Below are 25,594 nucleotides of genomic sequence, written 5' to 3'. Positions count from 1 at the left end.
TAATCCGGTGAGTTGAGATCATGTTGTGCCTACAACATGGGTACATTGCTGTCTTATCATTGACATGCCTCTATTTTTGTACTCTAGTTATTATTGCGCTTTCCAAGACATGGCTACATTATTGTCTTATCATTGACATGCCTCTATTTTTGTACTCTAGTTATTATTGCGCTTTCCAAGTCAAGTGATTCTAATCGTCTAATCCTTTTTAGATCAAAATTGTTCTTATTAGCATTTGAGTCTCCTTTTCTATCTTTTGTTGTGCATTTGTTCTTTGTCCAAATGGCTCAAATGAAGGTACCATCCTTTTTAAGCATCACATTCTCTGGCATAGAATATAAATTCACAACAATAGAGAATGACTTATGTAGAATCATATTTTTCATGTTTGTCAAAAGTAACATAATTTTTTTGCCTTGTAATGTGAATTTCTATTACAAAGTTTAGTTAGGGTGTCCCTCAGTTTGGACAATTAAGGCCAAACTTAAAAAATTGGAGATTATGACTCCCGCAAATTCCTCCATCCATCATCAGTATCTTATACAGTTTTCATATTTATATGTAATATAGAATGTGTGCAACGTACCGATATGTATCATGGTCACCACTACAATGGGTCTCATGTCATTATTTGTCACCATGCGAGGCTTCATTTTACTCCTCACCTAGCCTTCAATGCCGCCCTCCCTTCATGTCAATCTTTCTTCTGCTCTGCTATTTCCTTGGTGCATTATATTTGATGGATGCAATTTCTCATCTCTCATATTTTTTTCCATGTGAGGGTAACCTTTCTTTGAATAAAAGTTGCACTCTTGTACTATTCTGATCATAAAAAGTTATTCATTCAGTCTGAGGCTAAGCTTTATTTAAAATTAGAGTTGTACTCTTGTACTCATATATGAAAAATAATCCAAACCATTATGATATGGGCTCACTGAGACCATCCATAGAGATATTTCTATTTTTGCTGAACTGGTCATCCGTAGGTCCTATAAGCGAATGGTGGCTTCAGTTAAGTATTAAAATAATATTAATATATGTAATTTTTTTTGTTTCCTAAGTCAATGTTTTTGCTTCTTCTTCCCTTTGATGGAAGTTAACGCTTTGTAGATGTTGACACATTACGATCACACTTATATCATGTTTCATCATGGCACACCGAATGTTACATGCATTTTGTTGCTTCCAGATAAAGATGGCCAGATGGGCTAGGCCCAACGGGCATCCCGAAGCACGTCCCTAAAAAGCATGGCACTAACACAACCCAGCCCTACGCATGGTGTAGTGCTTGGGCCACCATACTGACCCATAGGCATGCCACGATTTTTGGCCAGTCACTATGTAGCACGATTACCCCATCTCATAGTGCTGTGAAATAGATATTTATTACACTATTTGATGAAATGTATATATATGAATTTATGATGGAATTTGATCTATCTCTATATGAGTTTATGGTGAAATGGATGAATTAATGTATATCTATATGAATTTTTGATGAAATTGATGAAGTTTTTGAGTTGAATGAGTGGATGCATATCGCTAGGACCTGCACGGGCATGTTGGGCCGCGGGGCCTATATTGCCAGCACGGCACGGTCGGCACGATGTCCCGACATGACACGACACAATTAAACAATAGTGCATAATAGTACCAGGCCAAATAGTGCTAGTGCTGGGCAGTGTCGGGCCACCCATTTGGCCATCTACACTTCCGAAATGTGTTGCTGACTTTTACCATACATGTATCCCATCACGTGGTCATTATGATCCTTTAGAAGCCATTTGGGTTCAACAGCAATGGCGTCATGCTATCCGTAGAGTTGTTTCTTCCCCTTTCAGTAGCTTAACGTATAGTTTTGCATGAGAAAGCCATAATCCACAACGTGAAAGAACGCGCATGTTAAAGGCCCGTGATTAAAACAATTCGATCTGGTTCCAATCAATACATATAGCAGAAATATTTTTGACTGTCGTGATTAAAGCCATAATCCCAGTTCACCGTAGTGAATTCACGATGTTATGTTCATCCTTTCCACTGCCATGCAAGTCCTGCAATGCTGCATCTCATTCTTTAGGAGCGCCTCACCAATTTTTGTAGACACGGACGTACATGACTGCAAACTTGACCTTTGGATGGCAACTGTAGAGCCCAAATCAAAGTTCTCGCTCGCTGAATTGAGTTATTTCCTATCCAAATCGAGTTCTCGTCGCTAGTATTGCTCCCTGTCTAAATAAATTTTTCTCATTGCTGGATGACCAGCCATCGCTGTTGAAATCAAATTCATTGTTGTATTGAGTTTCTTCCGACCAATCGAGTTGCTCGTTCTTGAATTGAGATTCCATCCATCCAAATCCAGTTTCATGTTACTGGGTAGCGCTGGCACATGCGAAGTGAGCTAAATGTGAGCACATAAATAGCCTACTAAATCAACACCAGTATACCACAGTTCACGTTGGCACTATTTCCATTTATATTAGTTCAATTAAAGTGTTAAATAGCCCACTAAATCAACGGTATATGATTAATATTCTAAATAATATATTTATTAGTTGTATTGAATATGGACTCTTTAAGTTAGTCTATTTATTAGTCTTATTGGACATGAACTCTTCATAAAATCCAACAATGTATAATCTTCTCTTTTTTAGATTAATGTGGTAATTTCTATACCTTTCGGTGAACGTGGTGACTTCTTTTAACACTATTGTATTAAGATAATAGATGTTCGGTTTGCCGCAATGTGGCTTGATTTCTCTGTTGATCCTCGACACAATCTCCTGGTCAGAATAAACAGATTGGCGGCATCAGCACAACAATTCATCCCTTCTTTCCCTTTCACGTGTGCAGGCCCCATAGAAAATTAACGCTCCCCACTCCCCACGTTCTCTCACCGTGACCCTTCCGCCTTCGCCTTCCCCATTCTCTTTCCTCTCATCTCTCTTGTCCGATCCCCATGCATCCATCGCCGTCTGTCGTCCCCAGAGGCCGCGAGATTCTCAATTGCTGCCGCCCGTCGGGGACCCAGACCCTCCCAACGCCGCGACCTCCACGCACCACCACTGATTGATCCCCGAGATCCTCATCATGCGGGGTGGAGGGGGTGCTCCCATTGATCCGGATCCTAGATCCAAAAGGGCGGGCAGTTGAGGTGGTGCAGCCCCAACAAGGCAATGGCGGAGTATCTACGAACCGATGGCAAGAGCTCGGCACTGCTGCGGAGCTCAACGACGTGGCTACTGAAGGGAAGTAGGGCATCGAGCGCCACTACATGCATGGAACGGGTGACGACCTTGAGCACGGTAGCAGCCCTGGAAGGGTCGATGGCCTCGACCGCAGTGGTAGAAGCAAATCCTCGGTGAGCTACCGCTCCTTGCTCCCCTCCTCTAATTTGTGATTGAACCTCCATATGGATTTTGTGGAATTTTTTGACAAACGATGTGATTGAGGATGCTGCCTAGTAGGGCAAACTAATGGGACAATGGATATTCAATGTTTTGCTTAATTTTGTTGGCTAGGTTTTGATCGGTAATTGTAGTATCTACATTTTTGCCTTCTCCAAACAGATTCTAAACTGAAGGAACATGTGCGTTGGTAACATTGCTTTCATTATAGAGCTACAAACATCTACGATAATCATAATACCCTTTTATCCATTGCATGCACTAAAGATAGCCAATGATGTTGCTTTTCAAATTGTATAGTTCAAGGGTGTTGGGGCAAATAATTTTTTCATTATAAACGCACCATCCTCTTTTTAAGCCTAATTTTGTATGAGGCATCAAATTAGTGGCTTTGTATTTATCAATAGATATCAAGTAAGGTTAGACCATTTAGTTGGATACTGAGGTTAACCTACTGGTTTTGCTTTTTTTTCCTCGCATTATTGTTTTGTTCTGAAACGAAAGAGTGTTTTTACATTGGAAATAATGTATAGTTTGTTTCCTTGTTAAATAATATAGCTTCAGTCAATTGTTGTTACTGCTTCGACAAAAATCCAACGATGCATTCATGTAACGTTTTATGAATAACGGTAGCTTCACTTATGTAGCTAGTATAGAAAAACAAATATATAAAAGTTTGCACTGAGGTTTCATATAAAAGTTTTTTCAAAATAGTATCAAGAAAAGGTTCACTAGACAAGGTTTTCCTAGATAATTTTTGGTAGAAATGCTATGCAAAATAAGTTATGTGGAAAATATTTGTAGATAAGTTTTATGCTAAATTTCTGTAGAAAAGTTTTTTTAGAGGGAGTTCTGTCTCTTTTCGGTTTTTATTTCATCTCTCTCTTTAAGTTTATATGTCAAATATTTTTCATAATGCAAAACCTTTTTTCTTATCCAAAGTTTTGTACAATATAAGTCATGCATATAAGTTAGACACAAATATTATTTGTTATGCAAAGATATATACCAAAAATTATATATCAGTAATAAGTTTTTTCTTTAGCACATGACTTTTCCCTTCACATGTTTTTCACAGGACAAGTATAGCATATAAATTATACACATAAGTATAACTTATGCAGTGTATAAGTTTATAAACAGAACATATAACTTATGCAAAGAAGTTATATATCAGGCATAAATTATGCAAAGAAGTTATATATTTTCTTAATGCATAATTTTTTTCTTCAGGAGTTTTGCATGGTATAAGTTATAGTACAAAATTTTTGCACTGTATATGTCATACACATAATGACATAAATTAGATACAAAAGTTATCTGTATACTAGCTATAAGTTTACGTGCAGATCTTTTGTGCATATCAATAAGTTAGGTAGAGAAATATTGCATACAGTTCGTACATAAGTTATATAGATAAATTTATGTCATGTCAATAAGTTAGGCTGAAAGATGATTTTATATTTGTAGTTTTGTGAATAAGTTATATATATAATTTTTGGTTGGTCAATCGTTAGATCGAGTGGTTATTTATGCATGTTTTTTCTCATAAATTATGCACAGAAATTTTTTATCATATAATTAACGAATATAGTTTATAGAACAAAAATTTTCCACAATCCATTTCATCATAATTTTATCATGTAATAAGTTGGGCTGACAATTTATCTGTATATATTATTTGTGTGCATAAGTTATTCGTCGATAACTAGGTGACAAATTATTTGTATATATTTTTTATATTTTTCTCTTGCAAAATACTTGTGAATACTTGTTTTTGATAAATGTTTTTTTCCATGAAACTCTATGTATTATTTGCGTTTGTCTGTCTGTTCTCTATATAGTTGTTTACATTCATTGTATATAAATACCTTTTTGTTCTCATATTTTGTAATTTTCTGGGCAATCACAAGATGACAGATTGTGCCACATACACAGTTCAAGCACGGGAAAAATGAGAGACATCTGCTGTGTAGTTCACTTTGTTTTTTTTTGTTTATCAGGCATAATTCATTTAATATTTTTTGTTTTATTTGAGAGGATAAAGTTATTGTATTTTCTTCTCCTTTATATTTATCTTTGTTGAAATGATCTTTGAAAGTAACTTTTATCATGATCCCACCCATTTTATCCCCGTATAATCCAATGGCTCCGAATGATTTTGGTGGCACAATGAGAAAAAATGACTGCAATGGGAAAGAGAATGAAGCTAGCGAGCACAGGAAAGAAAAAAAGGGTCACGGAACGAAAGGCAGCCGCCCGGAGCCAAAAAAAAAACGCAAAACGTCCGTGATTTCCTAAAAGGGAAAGATGCGGGAAATGTTCCTAAAAGGGAAAGGAGGAAACCTGGTCTGAAATCGGTCGCTGCGGGGTTTCGTGGCGTGCGCGCGCTGATTAGCAGTGCCCGGCATTGCAGCGCATGTAATCCCCCGAAAGGCCGAAACACGGATTAAACTGAGCCCATTGCCTGCTACAGTACTTCCAGTCCATCTTGGGCCTAGATGGGCCGAATTGCACGCATCGCTAGCTGTGAAGGCCCTAGGCCCAAAACTCCAAACCGAGTTCTGATAGACTCGAGAGAAATTCAGAGGGTGTTTAAGGAAAATTTCCGGGTTTCTTGCGATTTCCGGGCCTGTATCGCCGTCGCCGTCGACGAAAACCGTCGGCTCGTGATCTTGTCGTCGTAGCCCCGATGGCCGCGGAGGTGGATCAGAAAGGTTCTTGCAACTCAGGCTACCGTTCTATGCGTTGCGAGTTGATATCTTCTTCCTCCCCCTTCTCCTCTCTACTGTTCTGACCTCTCTACTGCTACGGGATTGCAGTGGTGGTGCACGTGCGGTCTACGGGTGATGCCCCGATACTGAAGCAATCCAAATTCAAGGTGCGAGTTCCGTCTCCCCGTCGTTCCTTTCCTTGTTTCTGCTTGCAATTCAAGATCTGTTCTACCCCCAGTATAGCTATAAGTTAGGGACTTAGGGTTTCGTGGTATAGTCTCTAGATTGCGACTTTCAGAATTGGGGGCTTTTCTTGCGAAGGTACTGACTCCGGGCAGAGCTGCAATGTGCATGGCAACTTGACCTGTTGACGCTTGTGCTGATGGTGAATTTGTTAATGTGCGAGTCGAAACAGTATTTTCACATCAAGAGGGATATCCCTGAAATCCCCGTTCAGTCTGATAAGAAACTGGATTGCATTCTCCGAAATATAGAAACATTTAGACTGAACTGATTGCAACAGAGATTCAACAGTTCTCTTTTGTTGTTTGCTCGTTTTAGTTAAAGAGCAGCAATTTGGGAACGTGGTGTCCAGGAGGTTTACTGGATCTCAAATATGTGGGAGATTGACCTTATAGTTGTATAATTTCAGTAATTTTATCTTGGTTGCAGTAAATTAAAGGAAGTGGCAGTGTCGATAGAAATTTGAGGGCTTCTCCTAGTTTTATTCTGAATCCGAGCTGTTTGATACTGTGAGAAGGGTAACTAGATCGACATATTCTGTGTAATGCTTGTGAAGTACTTGCAACACAGTTGCTTACATGCTGCATATTGTTATTTTTCTTCTATTTTATGAAATAGTGAAATCAATATCTTTCTCAGTTGTAGTCATACATGCACAATTGTTTCCTCATGTAACTTAGGAAACCTTTGGCACAATCATCCTTCAAGTGGTTGATTCATTAAGTCCTGTCATTGTTTGCATAGCTGTGGAGTGTGGACTGTCCCTGAAATTGGCTTAGGGGTTATCCTTATTTTTCCTAACATGAACTTGATTAAGCTGTTATTCGTGTATCCCTACCAGATTTCGGGACGAGATAAATTTTTGAAGGTCATAGAGTTTCTTCGCCGACAACTTCATCAGGATACACTGGTATGAACACAGATTGTCAGTTGTTTGGGAATTTAGTCTGTGACACGCTGGAATTTTACTGACTGTTGTCTGTGTTGCCAACAGTTTGTCTATATAAACAGTGCGTTTTCGCCAAACCCAGACGAACTGGTAATTGACCTGTATAATGTAAGATTCTTACTTAAAATGTACTTGCACCAAGTTTTCTTGAATCTTTACTTTAAAATTGATATCTCTGCATATGTTTTGTTCTAGATACTGTCTCCATATGTTTTTGCATCACTTTGTTACAACATCAAATAGTTCTTGAATTTCTTTTAGTAGCTTGTTTCCTTGTATGGTCGAAGCTTCATACACAAGTGCCGATTGATGTCTATCAGAACAACTTAATCACCCAAGTTTTCATCTGGAAACATTGACCACCATGGAGTCCTGGCACTCATGCCTGTTAGATTGATGTCTATCACAATTACTTGATAATTTCATGATTCTGGATATGATTCATCTGCAAACAATGACCGCTGACCACTCTAAAGTGCCGGCCTTGATTATAATAATTATTATTCTTATTTTGGATTTCTTCTGTCCATATGAAACACAGATAAAAAAGGTGGCTAACTTCTTATTTTGACACTGCAGAACTTCGGAATTGATGGGAAGCTGGTTGTAAATTATGCTTTATCAGCGGCATGGGGCTAAAGTTGGACTTGCAGCAAAGAGTTAAATGGATGAAAGAGACCATGAAAAATTCTGCATGGAGATTGTAAATCACATCTAGTTTTAGTGCTAATGAGACACTCTAAATCTCTTTATTGTAAAGGTTATTCATATTTCATCATCACCCAAATGTATTTCTCCTTCCAGCGATTCCACCCGTACTGGTCAAAACGTGCTACACCACAGCCCGTGCGCGTGCTTATGGCTTTCTGGTTTGTGTAACGCATCAGTGCAGATGGTGGATTGAAAGGACCGTTTGAACGACTTGATTATATTGACCCCATTTGTTCAGGAAGTGTGGCGGTTCTTTCTGAAACGGAGGCTGTAGGATTCTTATAGTCTGGTTTGGTTTGTTGTCCAAAACCTCAGAGTTGGGAAGAGCTACTGGTCTAGCTTGTTGAGAATTTGAAATGAATCGATTCTACTAAGCCTAGAACAGTGTATTTGCCGGAGGTGATTGACATCAAATTTATAGCATGCTCGCACCAAATTTGTTAGTTTCTCCGTCTGCGGCCCAGCCCATTGAGCACAGCCAGTTCATTTCACACCAGCCCAGGAAAGCGTGCGGCCTACGCACCCGTGACGCCGGCGCAATAGCAGCCGTTCGATGCACCGGTCGTAACCCCGATCCATCGTCTACTTCTATCCATCAAGCATGAGAATGGGAGTGTCTTCCTCAGGAAGAAGCCGCGAGCGAGCCCGCGACGCGGCGACGCCATCAAACCGCCCCTCCCCCGTCGCCCGTACCACTGCCCCTCCAACATTTCTACCCCCACCTCGAACACTCAAACGCCCGAATCAAATTTCCTCTTCGCCTTCATCCCGCACGCTTGCCGAGTCCAGCCGCTCCCACGGATCGAGGCGGGGGGGAGGAGGAGGAGGACGCAGCTAGGGTCGCTGCGAGCCCGCGATGGCGGCGGCGAGGCTGACCCCCAACGCCGTGACGGCGACGCTGGCTGGGGACACCAACCTCAAGCCGGTGGTGCAGGTCGTCGACCTCCGGAGCATCGCGGTCAGCGGGCCCCACGCCGCCGGGCCCAGGTTCCGCGCCATCATCTCCGACGGCATCGCCACGACGCAGGCGCTGTTCGCCTCGCAGCTCTGCGACCTCGCGCGCTCCGGCCTCGTCCGCCGCGGCGCGATCGTGCAGCTCCTCGACTACATCGTCAACGAAGTCCAGGGCAGGAGGTATCTCCCTCTGCCTCCCCCTCCCCCTTCCCCTTCCACTCGACTGGATTGTGTGTGCTTTGGTGGGGTTCGGTATAGGGTTCACGCCTGCGCGCCGTGCGAAATGGCCCGTAATTTTAGCTGGCTGCGATTTTCTGCTTGTTATAGTTCCGTCTAGTTGATTGGTGCGAGCTGCATTCGGGTGAATTGGTTGTTGGCTTGGCCTTCAGTGCGGATTATTCTATCAGTAGTTTGGGAAAAAAAATTTCGCCAGTTATGTATTCATTCACCGAATGTTTTGGTTTAGTCGATCTGTTTGTGCCATAATTTAATTGGTGCTTATGAACGATATTGCTGATTGAATTGAGTCGCCTCTTAGTTTTTTTTTTGGTCAGAATAGGCTAATCTGGGGTAATAGTTATGTTCCAAGCCAAATTAGTCCTCACCACTCACCAGCCATGAATTGACTGGAATTTTCTTCTTCATGATAAAAAGTAGCATGTCTGTGCTTTGTAGATATGGCCTTGCACCTGATAAATAATGAGGTGTTGTCCTATGTGTCAGATTTGGCACCTTCGTTTTGTTATGCTCGAATATTTCCTTGCAGCTGCCATGCCTTGAATCACGTGGGTTCCATTTTATTCACCCTGTCAGGATGGGATTTGATCATTGAGTTTACTTCTTACGCTGTGGCTGTGCAGAGATTCAGACTTCTGTTGTCTGATTTGGTTAGTTTGTAGTTTGCATCATTCAGATTAGCTGTTTGTTTACCAGTTAAGCAGTATTTCAGTGGTTACAATTTGTTGTTGACTACCCCTTCTCTTTTTTGCTGATTATAATTTATTTCTTGTTCTCTGTAAAGCGCTACAAGTTATTTCTTGCACATTATGATAAGCTGATTGGTTGGAATATCACAGGGCTATGGTCATTCTTAACATGGAAGTTCTTGTTCCAGAGTGTGAGATTATTGGAAATCCAACACTACCTCCTGAATCTGGAGTTTCTAATTCGAATTCCATGAGAGCAGACCAGTTTAATGGAACACCTGGTTCGACTGCAGGGAGTACTTTGAGCACAGTGGCAAGGTCCACTAACAATGCTCTAGTAATCCAGCGATCGATGGCAGGGAACTCTTCGAACATGATCCCTAGGCCAAGTGACAATGCACAGGTCTTCCAACCAACAGTACAGCCATCCTATCGCCCCACACCTAATTACAGAAACCATGGCACAATCATGAAAAACGATGCTCCCGCTAGAATAATCCCAATATCCATACTAAATCCTTATCAGGGCCGCTGGGCTATCAAGGCTCGAGTTACTGCCAAGGGAGAGATCCGCCGGTACCATAATGCAAAAGGTGATGGCAAAGTGTTCTCTTTTGACCTGCTTGATTCTGATGGTGGTGAGATACGGGCTACATGTTTCAATGCTCTAGTTGATCGCTTCTATGAAGCTGTGGAAGTTGGTAAGGTCTATGTGGTATCAAGAGGAAGCTTAAAACCTGCAAAAAAGGACTACAACCATCTGAATAATGAGTGGGAAATTTTCTTGGAATCTCAGTCAACCATTGAACTTTGTCCTGATGAGAACAGCTCCATTCCTGCTCAGCGGTTTAGCTTCACATTGATTGATAAAATTGAAGATTCAGAGAACAACGCTATTGTTGATGTTATTGGTGTTGTTACATCTGTCAACCCTAGTAACACAATACAGAGGAAAAACGGCATGGAAACTCAGAAAAGGACCATTACCCTGAAGGATATGTCTGGTCGAAGTGTTGAGGTTACCATGTGGGGTGACTTCTGCAACAGAGAAGGCTTGCAGCTGCAAGAAATGGTTGAATGTGGGGCCTTTCCTGTACTGGCTGTCAAAGCTGGAAGAGTGAATGATTACAGTGGCAAGTCTGTTGGCACAATTTCTTCATCTCAACTCCTCATAAACCCTGATCTTGCTGAAGCTCAGAGTCTTAGGCAGTGGTTTGATTGCGGTGGAAGAGATGCTTCTACTCAGTCCATATCCAGGGATTTCACTCCAGCAGCATCAAGGAATGAGATCCGAAGGACAGTAGCACAGATAAAGGATGATGGTCTTGGTATGGGAGACAAGCCCGATTGGGTCACGGTGAAGGCTACTGTTGTATTCTTTAAGACTGACTCCTTCTGCTACACAGCTTGCCCCAATGTGATCGGAGAGAGGCAATGCAATAAGAAGGTGACAAAGTCTGACTCAGGCAACTGGCTCTGTGACAAGTGCAATCAAGAGTTTCCAGAGTGCGATTACAGGTATCTCCTGCAGTTACAGATCCAAGACCACTCTGGAACAGCTTGGGCAACAGCATTCCAAGAGCCTGGGCAGGAGCTACTTGGTTGCTCGGCGCGAGAACTCTACATGTTTAAAGAGAACGAGGATCCTCGCTACACTGATGTTTTGCTCCAAGCCTTACATCGGGAGTATCTTCTGAGGCTGAAAGTGAAAGAAGAAACATACGGCGACGAGCGGCGGGTGAAGAACACCGTGGCCAAGGTGGAGAGGGTTGATCCTTCGGCTGAGAGCAGATTTCTGCTTGATGGCATTTCAAGGTTGACAGGATCATATTGACAGCTTTAATTTACATCTAGCAACTGCTGTGTTGGACTCAGGTGTGGTAGTATCAGTAGCTCACTCCCACTCGCACTCCAGGAGGTTTCTCTGGCTAATTGAATTTTATTCATTCAGTACTCTTGATCAGTAGAGATTTCTCATTTTTCGTGAGTTCCAGGTAGCTGCACCTCGCAGCTGTGATGTCTCATCTGCTTACAGTTTCTTTCGTGTTTAAGTGTTAATTGAACAATCTGCTTGTAACTGTAGTTTCTCTGGAAATTTTGTTTTGTAAAGTTACTTAGTGGTAACTTAGTTTGGTTTAATTTCATGGAATCGAACATCCATATGGCTCCCAGGAGTCTGTTCACTTATTTGATTCTTTCCGGCAAGAGTTGCATGTGCTCTTTAACTCTGCTTCATCGTTTTCGGCCTAGAAGCAAAGCATCTTTTAAGTAAGTTTGTTATCGGAACATGTTCGTTAACCTCTGCTTGTTACACGGCAACAGAGCCGCCTGCCCTTTACACAAGTAAGATACAGCAATATTTTCTGGGCATCTGATTATACATGGTGCGCGTGTAGAGAACATTTTGAAGATGATAACGTGGCTTTACTAAGTTGTAAATATGTACTCATCCTTCATCGTCCAAACGCGTACAGCTATCTAACTTCCTTTTCCCCCTATATCTACATGACACGTATCACAAAAAACCTAGCCCTTTTCCCTGTACAACCTTGCTGTTCTGCCCGGAGAACTTGACTGGCGCTGTGAAGCCGCCCCCTTGCGACTGCAGCTCATTTAGCTCCTTCACTCGCAACAAAATGGATGGTGGTATAGGTATGATAGAAGGGTTAATCTTCCGTGGACACACACCCTGCACACAAAAAGAAACAATTATCAGATACTACACAAAAGATAAGAACTAATAAGCAAAAATGATGTTCATGTGCGTTGGGGAGAAGTGATTACATCTTTTTGTGCAGGAAGCTGTGTCTGGGTCGCTCTGATCAGGTTCCGCCATTTGTCCTGAATAAACAGCAGGTTTGATTGGAAAATGAAATCGCAATGAGCAAGTTTCAGCTGTGCAAGAAAACACACCTTGAGATCCACTGAAGTGCGGTAAGAATATGAGGAAAAGGATAATTTCCTAATCTCAGACCACTTGCCAGCTCCATACCGGGCCACACCATCAACCAGCTTCACGACTTCACACAGTGTCCATGCTCGATGATGCTTCCGCGTCAAACCCCGTTTTATTTTGGGCTTGGAAGCAGCTTTGTAAACGTTTGCTTGTAGGTTTTGAACCCCCTTCCTATCAACTGCCTCTAAATGTCCTCTCTCCGGATTTACCTAGCAGCGGGTTCAAGAGCAGAAACAAATATTTGAATGTGTATGAAACAGGTAAAAATAGCAACAGCCAAATACAAAAGGCATACTGTTGGTGGAACTTCAGATGCTTTCCTCACATGGTTCCCCTCTTCGCACTCTTTTGACAACATCCCAACTGTTGTCTGAACATTACATTGAACAGAAGGTTCCTTATCCTATTATAAAAGGTATGGAAACAAGTTTAGCAAGGAAATACAAGACAACCAAACGTGTCTAACAGCATATTGCTGCAATTTAATCAATCCATTTAGTTGGATCTATGGAATATAGCATCAGCTTTCTGACCTCCAATAATTAGGTGACTGTGCAAAAATTACTTTCCCATTCAGGAAATCCACCTGACCGATTAGCCTAAATTCTAATAAACACTAGATTTATTAAACGGACTATGGTACAGCAAGGCTCCCATAACAATTATCCATAAAAAATCCCGACATCCCACATCAAACAGACTATTGGCATGTGGATGGAGAAAGGATGCATATAAGCGAAGACAACATGCTGAGCTCTTTTAGACACCATGAGTGAATGGCTTAATGATGTCAGAGATTTGCTAAATTTGCACAAGGGATCGTAAAGTCTAAATGAGGTAGAGTTTAGATGGAAAGAAAAACATATATTACCTAATTGAAACTAAATCAAGAATAGTGGATCAATAGGAGTGCATTATTTTACAATTATCTATTTTTGGGGCCATGTTGAAAATTACAAGTCAAACTGAACTAAAAACTTTATTCAAGTCATTCTCATTTTAAGAAATAAATCTAGCTAAAGGTGAAGTATTAGATGAAGAGAATGTACTTCCATGAAAGAGATAGAAAGACATGACAAAACTACCATCTTGTTTCATGGTAATAATAAAGGATCTTCAAGTTGGCAAAAGCTGTTAAAACATTATATGTAAACTATTACCACAAATGAAATGAAGTCCTTCCTAGGGCGCCCCCTCCTCATCCTTGAAACATAAGGAACATGCACACTAAATCCTCCAAGAGTATCTTTTCTAGTAGGATAGATCGTGCTGAGAGACTCAAGCTCATGGAAAGGTGCTGCCCGCGGTTTCAGCAACACTTCATCATGTGCAGTCCTTTTTGCTGGTGAAGAAAGTTTTCCAGTGGACTCGTGAGTTTCAATGTCTGAAAGCTCCTCTATGTATCTTTTTGTTGGCTTTCTAGTTCTCTTGTTAGTGCATTGTCCGGCAAGGAGATTTCCTTGCGGTTCATCATTATGTATTGGTACTCTTTTGAACCTCTTGGAAGATCCTTGTTGGTCCTCACTCTGATAGTAAGAGCTAGATGGTGAGTCCCCTTCGTTTCCTGGATATGTGACTTGATCCCTAACCAGAGTAGATTGAAGTCCAATCTTAGGTATTCCACCTGTGTTTGATACCTCTTGTCTGACATCCTTTCCAACAATTTTATAGTCTTTAACTACACAGCCGGAACTTGGAACATCACAGGAATTGGTTAAGCCCATTGTAATCCTTCTTTTGAGCCATATCTTGTCCTTGACAGTAGTCTGACGCCCAAATGTGGCTCTAAATGCCTCCTGAAGTTCTCTAATAGTAAGATCATCCAAACAGACCTCTCCTCTTAATATTGAAAAATCAGGCACATAACTAGTAACTCCAGAAACAGATGGTTCTGTAGATGTGTCGTCTACAGGTCTTGAGCAGGCATCAGCCTTGTCCTTTTCAGCACTGCAAGAGTCATTCAACACTATTGGTTTTGCAGTCTCAGTTGAAGCATTGTCCTGTTGAGCGATGTTGCTGTCCCCTTGTTCTGCAAGAAATTTATCTGGCTGCTGACCATGAAGAACTCCAGAATTTGAGGGAGGACCAAGGGAACCATCCAACCTGTTTTCCTGTGCAATGATATGCATTTTCTTAAAGTTGCATCGACTTGAACATGTACAAAAGTAGTTTTTTACTTAAAGTTGACATTATATAAGTAAAATTTATTGAAGCAGGCAAATTGAATTCTCAATAATTCTACAAAACAAGATAATAAGTACTCCATATCAACACCATGCCAAGTTTAATGTTACTCCTATGGCAGATAACTATGATGAACAAGAGAGAAACAATATACCTCTAAGTCAGTCCCCATTTTTTGTGTGTGCAGTTCTAAAGTCTTCACTTTGGAAGAGCCATCTGCGCAAATTTAGTAAACAGTGAACATCACTAGAAGTGTAAGCGGTTGAATTAATACAGGAATCTTATCAGTTTCTAGGCTGGCAAGCTGCATTCCCTATTCCAATAAGACAGCATGAAGTCTTGTTCTAATTTAGTGAGATTTACCCAAGAAAAACATGTACTAACAAAGTAGGAGTTCAAAACTTGATAATTCTATAGAGATCACCTTCCAAGTCTGACTTCTTCAGCAAGATACAATCGTTGCTGAAAAACTCTTCCACATGCCCTACATCTTCAATAGAAGGAAAATTAACCTTCTCATCCTGAAGAAAATGTTCAAATTCCAAAACATCATCCTCTGTAGCAGGAACAAGTGTTCCATCGCCTTCAACCTGCACAGCACAAATTTAAGTAGTTCTCGAAGTACTCAGTAATCATCTAGAAATATCCTGCTGAGTTTTTTATATTAGTATATGAGTATATGACCAATATAACAACTATGAATTTACCCGAACTAGCTGATAAACCACAGGATCAGAACTGCCCTTCTTTTCAAAGTCATTCTCTTCACTTTTATTAACTAGGGCACTGTTTGAGCCATCCACTTCCATAGATAAGTACAAACTTCATCCAAAGCTTGCAGCAACCAAAAGAAGCCAATATCAAAACCTACAATCAGCGAGCGGATTCAAATTATAATTTCACAGGATTAGTGATCCAGTGTGTCAATTCATCATAAACCTAAAAGCTGAAATAACAGAACAACAATTGCTTCCAGCGTCTTGCTAGACGAACAAGCCACATCACCAGTTGCTCCTAAAAGCTAAAATCAAACGATAGCTCTAGGTTCTTTTATTATTATTTTTACAAAAAAACGCCCCTAGGCAATACTGAATTTGTTAGCTAAATTGATCTCGTGGTAGAAAATAAAAGGGATCAAGTCCAAAGCAAGGCCTTCACAAACCTAAACCCATCTGAGTTCCAAGTGATCTCAGCAAAAACTCCTGAAAATATTTATTCCCACAGTTTAATCCACACTTACCCTCTCCACTCAGCGGCACCTGTGACCAAAGATTCCCCACGTATTTACAACATAGATACGTAGACCGAGTTATGGAAACAGAAACAAAATCCCCACCAACAATAGCAATTTCCAGTACATGGATAGGCAGAATCGAGCCTACTTTGCACCTACACGAAACCCGCATCACGCGCAACGGTTCCAGCAAACAAAAAAAAATCACTAATCCACTACCACATCAAAGCTCTGGAGCAATCACCCTCCTCGAAGCTCCACCAACCACATCGCAATTGGAAGCAAGAACACATCAACCAAGCAGAAGCCGAGACGTCTGACCACACAGGACCCAAATCGACACAAAAACAGCCGAATCGCACCGAAACCAGCCGCGAAAAGCAGCCTGCAAAAGCATCAATCGAGCGGATCCCAGTGGGACGGCTCACCGTGATCAGCAGCAGCTGCAGCTCGATCCACGCAGCATTGCCCCGGTCGTCGGAGCCGTGGGGCCGATCAGATCGCGCGCCGGGTCCCGATTGCTCACTCCGCTTCGCTTCGGCAGGAGGGGGAGCTCGGTTCCGTCGCGATCTAGAGAACAGGGGAGGAAAAGGGTCGGGGGGAGCCGGGAGGCCTCGTTTGGCATCGGGAGGAGGAGCCGAGGTGGTGGTTTCGAAAAGGTGAGGGGAAGAAGGGAGGGGGATTCCAGGGGTGGCAGCGCCGGCGGACGGCTGGGATGGATTCTGGATGGGGATCGTACGGCTGGGCCTCGAGGGACCACCGCCCACGCCCCAACGGGGATGGGCTTCTCGAGCACGCAAAGATTTGCGAGTGAGGTGAGCCGAGCGGACCGGGCGAGCCAGAACGAGCTCACTTCCGCGAAAAACGGTGACGTGTAAGGGGCAGGGCTAAACTTTAGTCATGTCACAACATAAGCTAATTACAAAATTAATTGCATAATCCCTATGCTAAATCGCAAGACGAATTTATTAAGCCTAATTAATCCATCATTAATGAATAGCTATTGTAGCACCACATTATCAAATCATGAACTAATTAGACTTAATAGATTCGTCTCGTGAGTTAGCTTAGAGGTTGTGTAATTAGTTTTGTAATTAGTTTAGATTTAATACTCATAATTAGTATCCAAATATTCGATATGATGGGGGTTAAAATTTAACCCCCTCCTCACAAACACCTCCTAACTAAACCCGTGGTTCAGTTTTGTTTGTTTCCGTGTGCTCGGCCGCTCGGGGAGGCGGAGAGTTTGGGATACCAACGTTCCGTAGGATTCGCGTGTGTTTGCTTTTGTTTGCATTGCTCAGGCAAACTCTTGCAGAATATTTCGACAATTTTTCTTCGGTTTGAATTTAGCTTCTTTGAAGGCCTTGTGACTACAAGCGAGGCTAAGCGCATCTGTAAATACCAGTACTAGCATGTTAGAATTGGATAGTTTTGCTTGTGGCGAAATAGCAACTGCCTGGTTGCTGTCCAAATTAGTGTTTGCTTGGAGCAGAATGTGGTTATGGTTGCCGAATTAGTTCCCGTGCAGAGTTTGAGAGTGACTGTACGTGTTGATCGGTGCATATTTGACTTTTCAAAAGAGTTTGCCCAAAATTTTAGATGTTACCTGCATACGGTCTTCCAAGTTCAAACCATGACACGAGCATGGACTTAACTAATCTTAGAGCATCTTCGGGAGTGCCCAAAATAAAGTCCCAAAAATCAGTTTTGGGAATAAACGAGAAAAACACCAGCTCCAACCGTGCCCAAACTGGTACCGAATTTATTGGCTCGGGCCAATCCTGGCGGTGAATCGAGCTAAATTTGCCTCCCTCGCTCACACGCCTAATCCTCGATTTTTTCCATCCTCCCCTTCCCGGTACCGTTCAAGCTATTTTGCCACTGCTGATTTGCTCCATCCTTTTCTCTCCGCGCTTGGCAATCAACGGTAGTACGGCAACGGCGGCTCGCCAGACCCTCCGCCTTTCACACACAACGACGACGCAATGCTTGGTGCCAATCCTTCCTCCATTTCCAAGTTTTCCCCTACGGCCCATCTGCTTATCGACTTTTTTTTCCGAATGGGTATAAGACTGTACCAATTACATTGATAGAGAAGAGGAAACAAGAATACGTCCTAGAAGGTTATAATCAGGAATAGAAAAAAACAATAACAAAAAGCCACAACACCAGAAGACTCCACAACTCTATCATCACCAGCCACCACAACATTTCTAGCTTTTGTATCAAAAGATCGAACGGAGTACCTCCCAAAAACCACAACACTAGCCTGCATGTCGCCAAGATGGCTGTTGGTATGCAAAGCGAATGCAGCCACAACACCGGATCATCCTCGTCCACAAGTCATGCACATGTAGTCGATGAAAACCCCAGACATGACTTCACAACATCAGAAATTGAAGGAGAAGTAGATTGCATCGTGCCGAGAAGGTCGCTGCCATGCAGGTAACATCGCCGTAGTGCCGCAGCCACATCGCACTCCCAAATTGACTAAAGAAATTTATTAGATCCGAACCACTCAAGGCTGCCTCGCAGTCGCCACCACGAAAAGCGGGGGGAGGGGGGGCTCGCCACTTCCACCGTCAGACTCCTCGTCTCAATCTCGTCGCCTTGACTCGTCTCAATCTCGTCGCCTTGAAAGAAACACAGCACGCAGGGCTCGCCTCGCCCTCCGTTGGACTCCACATCACGGATCTATCTTATGTATCGCCATCAAAGTGGTAACGCAGCACTGCCCCGCAACTCTAAGCTCCGCCTCCTTCTGCCACGTCGCCACCAAAATCTCAACTGCACCAGAAGCACAGCCACCAGAAGCCTCTAGAGATTGGTCCAACTACTTCTTTTTCCCACCTTGAAAATATGGTCACCACCATCGTGTCAACCAGCCACCATTGCTGCTTGTGCCGTGTTTCGACGATGTCCCACGCTGAATTAGCCCTAGCTATGCCGGGCTAACCGCCGCAGGTTGCTGCAAGGTGTGTTGCCGGCACATTGTTGTTGTTGCAAGCTCCATCTTCCGACGTGGTTCCGCACCGCATTAGCCGCTGCAAACCAGGACCAACCACCACGTTCCGCTGCAAGCAACTTGACCAACACATATGTTGCAACCTGAAGCCATCACCACGCCATCGATGAACCAGATCCATCTCCTTGGCGTTGTCATCTCCCAAAGCCACACAATGAACCATCGCAGCCTTCGGCACCGGTACAAACGCTCGCCACTTGCTATAGACGCCTGCATCACCAACGACGAGGCAGCTCCGGCCAGCCACCGCAACACATGGCCGCCGCAAGCCGCAGCGTCGGCGCTGCGCACGACCGCATAACGCAGCCCGCCCCGCTGACAGCCGCCCGCCGCAGCTGTGCGCAACATTCTGCCAAGGCGCAAGCAAGCCTCGTCGCCATCACCGCCGCCACCGCCACGCACCCCTGGAACTAGGCGCACCTGCCCCTGCCCCAGGTCCAGGCTGCCAGCAACGGCAGCTGCCAGAAGCCCCGGAAGCAGGTTGCGGCCAGTGCCCCCTGTCGCCGCCACACGGCCCCTGCCGGTTGCGCGGGCACGGATAGATCGCCGCCGGGACGTGCGCAGCAGGGCCCGCTGCCTCAGATCCGGATAAGGAGGAGCCGAATCCGGACGTGCCCATACCGGATCGAGCACCGCCGGGTCGGAGCAGGCCTCCCAGGCGGCTCATCTGTGTAGCCATCGACGGATCCTGCGGGGAAGAAAAATAGAGAGACGGAAGGGGAAAAGAAGAGGAAGGCCTCGCCGCCACCGTCCTCGCCGCCGCACGGACTTCCGACGGCATGCTCTGACGGCGGCACGGCCGGGAAGAGGGTGGGAGGTGCTCGGGCTGCATTGGCGTCGTTCCGCCCATGCTGCCCGAGAGGGGCGACGCGGGGGCGCTCCCAGCCAAAGAATGACTTGCTAATGATTTGTTGAAGCACGGCGCTTATGATTTGTTTTCCTTTTCGACGGAATCTCGCATGCTTCGTCATGGAGTGGGCATTCGGTAATTCCCATGGATTAATCATATGCTGGGCCCACGCATAATGATACGCCAGTAATTAATTTTTTTTTCGGAATCGATTTTTTGGGAACTGTTGGAGATGACACTTTTTTTTCTCTCCCAATAATTTTTGGACACGTCCCAAAACTAGTTTTTGGACTTTATCTTTTAGGCAGAGATGCTCTTATTGCTTTTTAACACGATTTTTGGGCGGCGCAAATCGTAATCCCACGAAGGCGGTTTCTGTAGCAACATTGGCACGTGTCAAGCATCATCGACTCATCGTCGTTCATTAACAACGTGTTGATATGTTGCTCTTCGGCCTTTGTGGCCCAGCGGAAACCGGCCCTGTTGGGCTATTGTGTGTAAGGTGCAATGTGGCCGAAAGGCTCTGTTGGGCTGTTATAATCGCCGCATTCCAGCCCTCCTCCCACCCAGCAAAATTCAGGCTCTTTTTGGTTGGGCTTTCCAACCTGCTTTTGCTTTTGCAAAAGCCAAAAGCCAACCAAAGGGCCCAAAAGCTCTACGTGCTTTTGCCCAAAAGCTACTTTTTCTCTAGTACAAAATCAAAAGCACCTTCCCCCCTGCTTTCAAGTGCTTTTGGGGTAAAAAATTACCCACCTGCCACTGGTTATGATGTACCCTTTCATCTAATTTTTCTCTCCCGCACGCACAGAACGCATCTCGCCTCTCGCCTCCCCTGGCCGCCGGGCTTCCTCCCCTTGCCGCCGGCCGGCCTCGCGCCGCCGCCCCTGGCCGCCGGCGGGCCTCGCGCCGCCGCCCCTGGCCGGTGGGCCTCGCGCCGCCGCCCCCATCGCCCCGACGGCTCGCGCCGCCGCCCCATCGCCCCCGACGGCCGCCGCCTCCCTGGAGCCCCCATCGCCGCCGCCAGGTTGACCACCCGCCGCCGCCGGCCCCACCGCCCGCCGCCGCCCCTTGAACGCCCGCCGGCCGCCGCCCCTGGACCGCCCGCCGCCGGCGCCCTTCACCGCCCGCCGCCACCGGCCCCACCGCCCACCGCCGCCGCCCCTTGACCGCCCGCCGGCCGCCGCCCCTTGACCGTCCGTCGGCCGCCGCCCCTTGACCGCCCGCCGCCGGTGCCCTTCACCGCCCGCCGGCCGTCCGCCGCCCCCTTCACCGCCCGCCGCCGCCGCCCTTGAGTGGCCCCCGGCCGTCCGCCGCCCCCTTGGGAGGGCGCCCCATCGCCGGCGCCCCCCATCGCCGGTTCCTGTCCTGCTCCTGGTGAATGACCAGGAGCATATAAGGTATGAATTTTTTTTTAATTTGTAATACTTTTTTTTATAATACTGGTATGCTTATAGATGAATTCATAGTTACTGATAGATGTAAATTTTTTTTTTATAATACTGGTATGCATATAAGGTATGAACTTTTCAGAATGGAGAGAGAGAGTTGCTGATAGATGTAATAAACTCAATTATAGTCTAATACCTAACGACTTATAAGTTTTTTAGTGACTGATACTCAGGTTACAAGTAATATGCTTTTTACACATAAACATATTGAGCCTCTACTTTTAGATCACAAAATGCAATAGAGAACTTATGAATATATGGAAGTGTTAAAAGCACCATAATTATTTATACTAATTCAATTATTTTATGTTGTCAGGTACAATTACAACACAAAATCAAATAGGAAGCTACCTGCGAAAAGGAATTTCTTGAGGTATGAACAATCAATTGTACTGGTATGAGATAAATCACTTTTCTACTATCAGTATGGTTAAATGCAAAATGATAATTCAAAAATATGTAATGGATGAACGTTTGTACTTTGACATCTATGCTTATTTATTTCCCATTAGTTTAATAGTTGGATAGTTGGATTCATAGTTATGACTTAGCTTAGTTCTTATGAGTTTTCTTTGATTGGTTGAAGAATGGGTGATAAGGCGGATTGGGGTGATACTTTTTTAAGGCATTTGATTGATGCTTGCAAAGAAGAGATTGAAGCAGGGAATAGGCCGATGGGAATTTTCACTACTAGCGGTTGGAAGAACGTTGTTTTCAAGTTTGCAGAAAAATCCGGTGATACGAGAACAAAAAAACAATTGAAGAACAAGTTAGATCTTCTGAAAAAGGAGTATGTCACGTTTATGGAGTTCAAGAATTGTGCAACTGGTCTTGGATGGGATGAGGCAAAACAAACTATTGACTGCTCAGATGAATGGTGGGACGAACACCTTGCTGTAAGAACTATGTTTCTTCATAATTATATTCTTTCCATTCTTTCTTATGGTGTCCAATGCTAATTTTTTTTCTAATCGTAGAGATGCAACAATCGTGAGAAAGGAATCAAATGCCACCATATAAAGTTTCGAAAACAAGGACCCAAGTTCCTCGATGACCTGCATATCTTGTTTGGCAAGGCACATGTAACTGGGTCTTCTGCATCCTGTCCTGGAGATATATCATCCGATGAGGCAAGTGATGATAATGTGGATGAGGTAGTGAAACCTACGCAGAAGGATATGACAGTGAACCTAGGAAAAAGGAAACGCAAGGGTACCTCTATTGGTGTTGAAGAGAAGGATGAGAAGAGCCCATTCTTTCGTTTGTACAAGTCCACTTGTTTGAAGATAGAAAATGCTGCAGAGAGGATCTCCACAAGTGTTGAAGCATCATCAGCTCCTCCAACTAACCTAGTTCCTACCATTACAGAGACTATGAAGATGGTGAAAGAATGTAGGGTGCAAGAAGGAAATGCTCTAATGCACACAGCCGCTTCCTTAATTGTTAAACCTGAATTTAGGGAGCTCTTTAGCTCTCTAGAAACAACTAAAGGCAGACTGGATTTGATTGAGAGGGAGCTAGAAAAGGAGATGATGAAGCGCCACTGATTTGTATTGCCTGTTTGTCAAATTATTTATTGTCATATGTGACAACAATTTCCCTATGTTGAACCATAATTTGTTACCCTATATTGAAACATTATTTATCTATTAGTGTGTTATGTTGAGCTTTTTCATTTAGTATTGTCAAAGATATTTGTTGTATTTAAATATTAATGTACTAATGTCTCATGTAGATGGATGATACATTGGGAGATGTGGCTAAAGGAGGGCAAAAAGGACTACTACTGCTAGCTGAACTTGCACAGCATGCTGGTGCTATTGGAGAAATAGGCAACTTGTATACTGAGAGGTATTTGCACAAAGATGGATACAGGGAAACGTCAGAAACTGGAATTCAATGGGTGATGAGGTGTATGTCACGTCCGAGATATTTTTATAAGATGTTTCGGATGAGCACCGAGATTTTCGATAAACTTCATAATTTGCTAGTCTCTACTTACGGATTGACCTCAACCAACAATGTTTCGTCTATTGAGTCATTTGCAATGTTCTTGTGGATCGTCGGAGGACCACAATCTTTTTCACAAGCTGAAAATCGTTTCACACGGTCACTTTGGACAGTTCACATGAAGTTTCACGAAGTCTTGAAATGTTTGCGCAAGTTAGCTAAGGATAATATTAAGCCGAGGGATCCTACTTTTTCTACGGAGCATGAAAGGGTGAGAGAGGACCGTTTTTGGCCATACTTTAAAGGCGCAATTGGAGCAATAGATGGTTCACATGTCAAAGTGGTAGTACCAGTGGACGAAGTGGTTAACCACACATGCCGTCATGGATATACATCTCAAAATGTGCTTGCTATTTGTGACTTTGATATGAGGTTCACCTTTGCGGTTGCCGGGTGGCCGGGTTCTGCACATGACACACGTATCCTCAATCATGCATTGGCAAATTTTCCTTCATTTCCCCTGCCTCCTAAAGGTATACATGATTCTTTCAACAAATTACCTGAATTTGTATTAAAATGTACCTTACTAACTTGATTTTGTAGGAAAGTATTATCTCGTGGACTCAGGTTACCCAAACCGAATTGGGTATCTTGCGCCTTTCAAAGGAAGCACATACCATATACCAGAATTTCAGCATCGTTCGGGGCCTCCTCAAGGAAAGTACGAGATGTTCAATTTTTTGCATTCATCTCTTCGTAATGTCATTGAAAGGTCTTTTGGAGTCTTAAAGCAGAAGTGGCGTATTTTGAAGGACATGCCAAGTTTCTCACCTCGTACTCAGAAACATATTATTATGGCTTGTCTTGCATTGCATAATTTTATTCGTGATAGCAATTTGTCTGATAAGGAGTTCAAGAGATGTGATGATGATGAGGATTACTTGGTACAACATACATGTGGTATGAGACAAACACAAGGAGATGATAGTGACGATGTGGACAATGAGGATACCATGAATACCATTCACACTAGGATAGCTGATGCTTTGGTTAGTGCGAGAGGAGGAGAGTAATGTTGAGGGTTGGCATCCTTGTATAGAACTTTTTGATCGATATAGTTCTATTTATGTGGACCAATTACTTTAATGGATGAAAAACATTTAAAATTTATTTTTTGTTTCTTCCTAAAATAGTGGTTTACATTTGAATTAGTGAACGCATTATTTTGTTACGAGCAATTTGCATATAAACACACTCACAAACCTTTAGGGGCATTACAGGTATTTCTTACACAGCCTACAGTTTCACAGCTCCTCTAACCAAACGGTCTTCTGCTTTTCCCACAGCTGCTTTCTCACAGCTGCTTTTCCACAGCCCACAGCTCACAGCAGCTTTTCCAAAAGCCACAACCCAACCAAACACACCCAGGTGAAGCGTGGAATGTGGATGGACCGCGTGGACAAGGCAAGAAACTGCCAGTGCGCGGCGATGGTGGATGCCGCGGCGCACGGCCCCGCCCGGAGTGGGTCATCATCGCTTCGCCGCGGTGCCTCTGACTTGCATTACTCTTCGGGTCTGTTTGGCTCCAACGTGTTAAAGTTTAACACCCGTCACATCGGATGTTTGGATGCTAATTAGAAGTATTAAATATAGACTAATTACAAAACTAATTGCACAGTTGGAGTGTAATTCGCGAAACGAATCTATTAAGCCTAATTAGTCCATGATTTGACAATGTGGTGCTACAGTAACCATTTGCTAATGTTGGATTAATTAGGCTTAATGGAATCGTCTCGCGAATTAGCACAGGGTTCTGCAATTAATTTTATAATTAGCTTATGTTTAGTTCTTCTAATTATCATCCGAATATCCGATGTGACACTGTTAAAGTTTAGCACCTCGTATCCAAACACCCCCTTCATCTTGTTGATTCGACTTCGGCAGCGGGCAGATCCGGAGCATCCAGCAAAGTATCAAAGTCGGGACAAAGATCATGGCGAGGTGATGATCGCAATTAGTGATTCCTAGGTTCACTGGTTTGTA

At 43.6% G+C, this 25,594-nt stretch overlaps 3 protein-coding genes across 4 annotated transcripts; 2 read left to right on the top strand and 1 right to left on the bottom strand.

Annotated features, from left to right (window-relative positions):
• Nucleotides 1-5,983: 5,983 nt before the first annotated feature.
• LOC101769795 (ubiquitin-like protein ATG12) lies at nt 5,984-8,262 on the top strand. The gene is made up of 5 exons (XM_004954039.2): nt 5,984-6,121; nt 6,227-6,285; nt 7,203-7,271; nt 7,356-7,418; nt 7,890-8,262. The coding sequence occupies exons 1-5, from the start codon at nt 6,097-6,099 to the stop codon at nt 7,947-7,949; spliced, it is 276 nt and encodes a 91-aa protein (XP_004954096.1). The 5' UTR covers nt 5,984-6,096; the 3' UTR covers nt 7,950-8,262.
• A 373-nt stretch (nt 8,263-8,635) lies between these two features.
• Nucleotides 8,636-12,088, top strand: LOC101769391 (replication protein A 70 kDa DNA-binding subunit A). Its single transcript, XM_004954038.2, has 2 exons — nt 8,636-9,155; nt 10,052-12,088. The coding sequence occupies exons 1-2, from the start codon at nt 8,878-8,880 to the stop codon at nt 11,733-11,735; spliced, it is 1,962 nt and encodes a 653-aa protein (XP_004954095.1). The 5' UTR covers nt 8,636-8,877; the 3' UTR covers nt 11,736-12,088.
• A 101-nt stretch (nt 12,089-12,189) lies between these two features.
• LOC101768713 lies at nt 12,190-16,923 on the bottom strand. 2 transcript variants are annotated; one of them, XM_004954036.2, is made up of 9 exons: nt 16,704-16,923; nt 15,749-15,908; nt 15,466-15,631; nt 15,196-15,257; nt 14,018-14,968; nt 13,153-13,260; nt 12,815-13,066; nt 12,686-12,742; nt 12,190-12,590 (listed from the first exon to the last, which is right to left on the bottom strand). In XM_004954036.2, exons 2-9 carry the CDS (start codon nt 15,848-15,850, stop codon nt 12,417-12,419), a joined length of 1,872 nt encoding a protein of 623 aa, XP_004954093.1. In that variant the 5' UTR covers nt 15,851-15,908; nt 16,704-16,923; the 3' UTR covers nt 12,190-12,416. The 2 variants fall into 2 exon arrangements, with proteins under 2 accessions (XP_004954093.1, XP_004954094.1); XM_004954037.2 differs by lacking the exon at nt 13,153-13,260.
• Nucleotides 16,924-25,594: the final 8,671 nt, after the last annotated feature.

This window comes from Setaria italica, chromosome I (genome assembly GCF_000263155.2).
Source record: "Setaria italica strain Yugu1 chromosome I, Setaria_italica_v2.0, whole genome shotgun sequence".
In the NCBI taxonomy this organism is placed as follows: domain Eukaryota; kingdom Viridiplantae; phylum Streptophyta; class Magnoliopsida; order Poales; family Poaceae; genus Setaria; species Setaria italica.
Note: the sequence above shows the minus strand (reverse complement) of the source record. Positions and strands in the feature narration are given on the sequence as shown.

Coding starts and splice junctions, on each gene's coding strand:
- LOC101769795 (XM_004954039.2), top strand. CDS start 6,097: ATGGCCGCGGAGGTGGATCAGAAAG. Junction 6,122..6,226: donor CGCGGAGGTGGATCAGAAAG/GTTCTTGCAACT, acceptor ACGGGATTGCAG/TGGTGGTGCACGTGCGGTCT. Junction 7,419..7,889: donor TGGTAATTGACCTGTATAAT/GTAAGATTCTTA, acceptor TTGACACTGCAG/AACTTCGGAATTGATGGGAA.
- LOC101769391 (XM_004954038.2), top strand. CDS start 8,878: ATGGCGGCGGCGAGGCTGACCCCCAACGCCGTGACGGCGACGCTGGCT. Junction 9,156..10,051: donor AACGAAGTCCAGGGCAGGAG/GTATCTCCCTCT, acceptor GGAATATCACAG/GGCTATGGTCATTCTTAACA.
- LOC101768713 (XM_004954036.2), bottom strand. CDS start 15,850: ATGGAAGTGGATGGCTCAAACAGTGCCCTAGTTAATAAAAGTGAAGAG. Junction 15,258..15,465: donor GAAGAAGTCAGACTTGGAAG/GTGATCTCTATA, acceptor AAATTTGCGCAG/ATGGCTCTTCCAAAGTGAAG. Junction 13,261..14,017: donor AGGACTTCATTTCATTTGTG/GTAATAGTTTAC, acceptor CTTTTATAATAG/GATAAGGAACCTTCTGTTCA.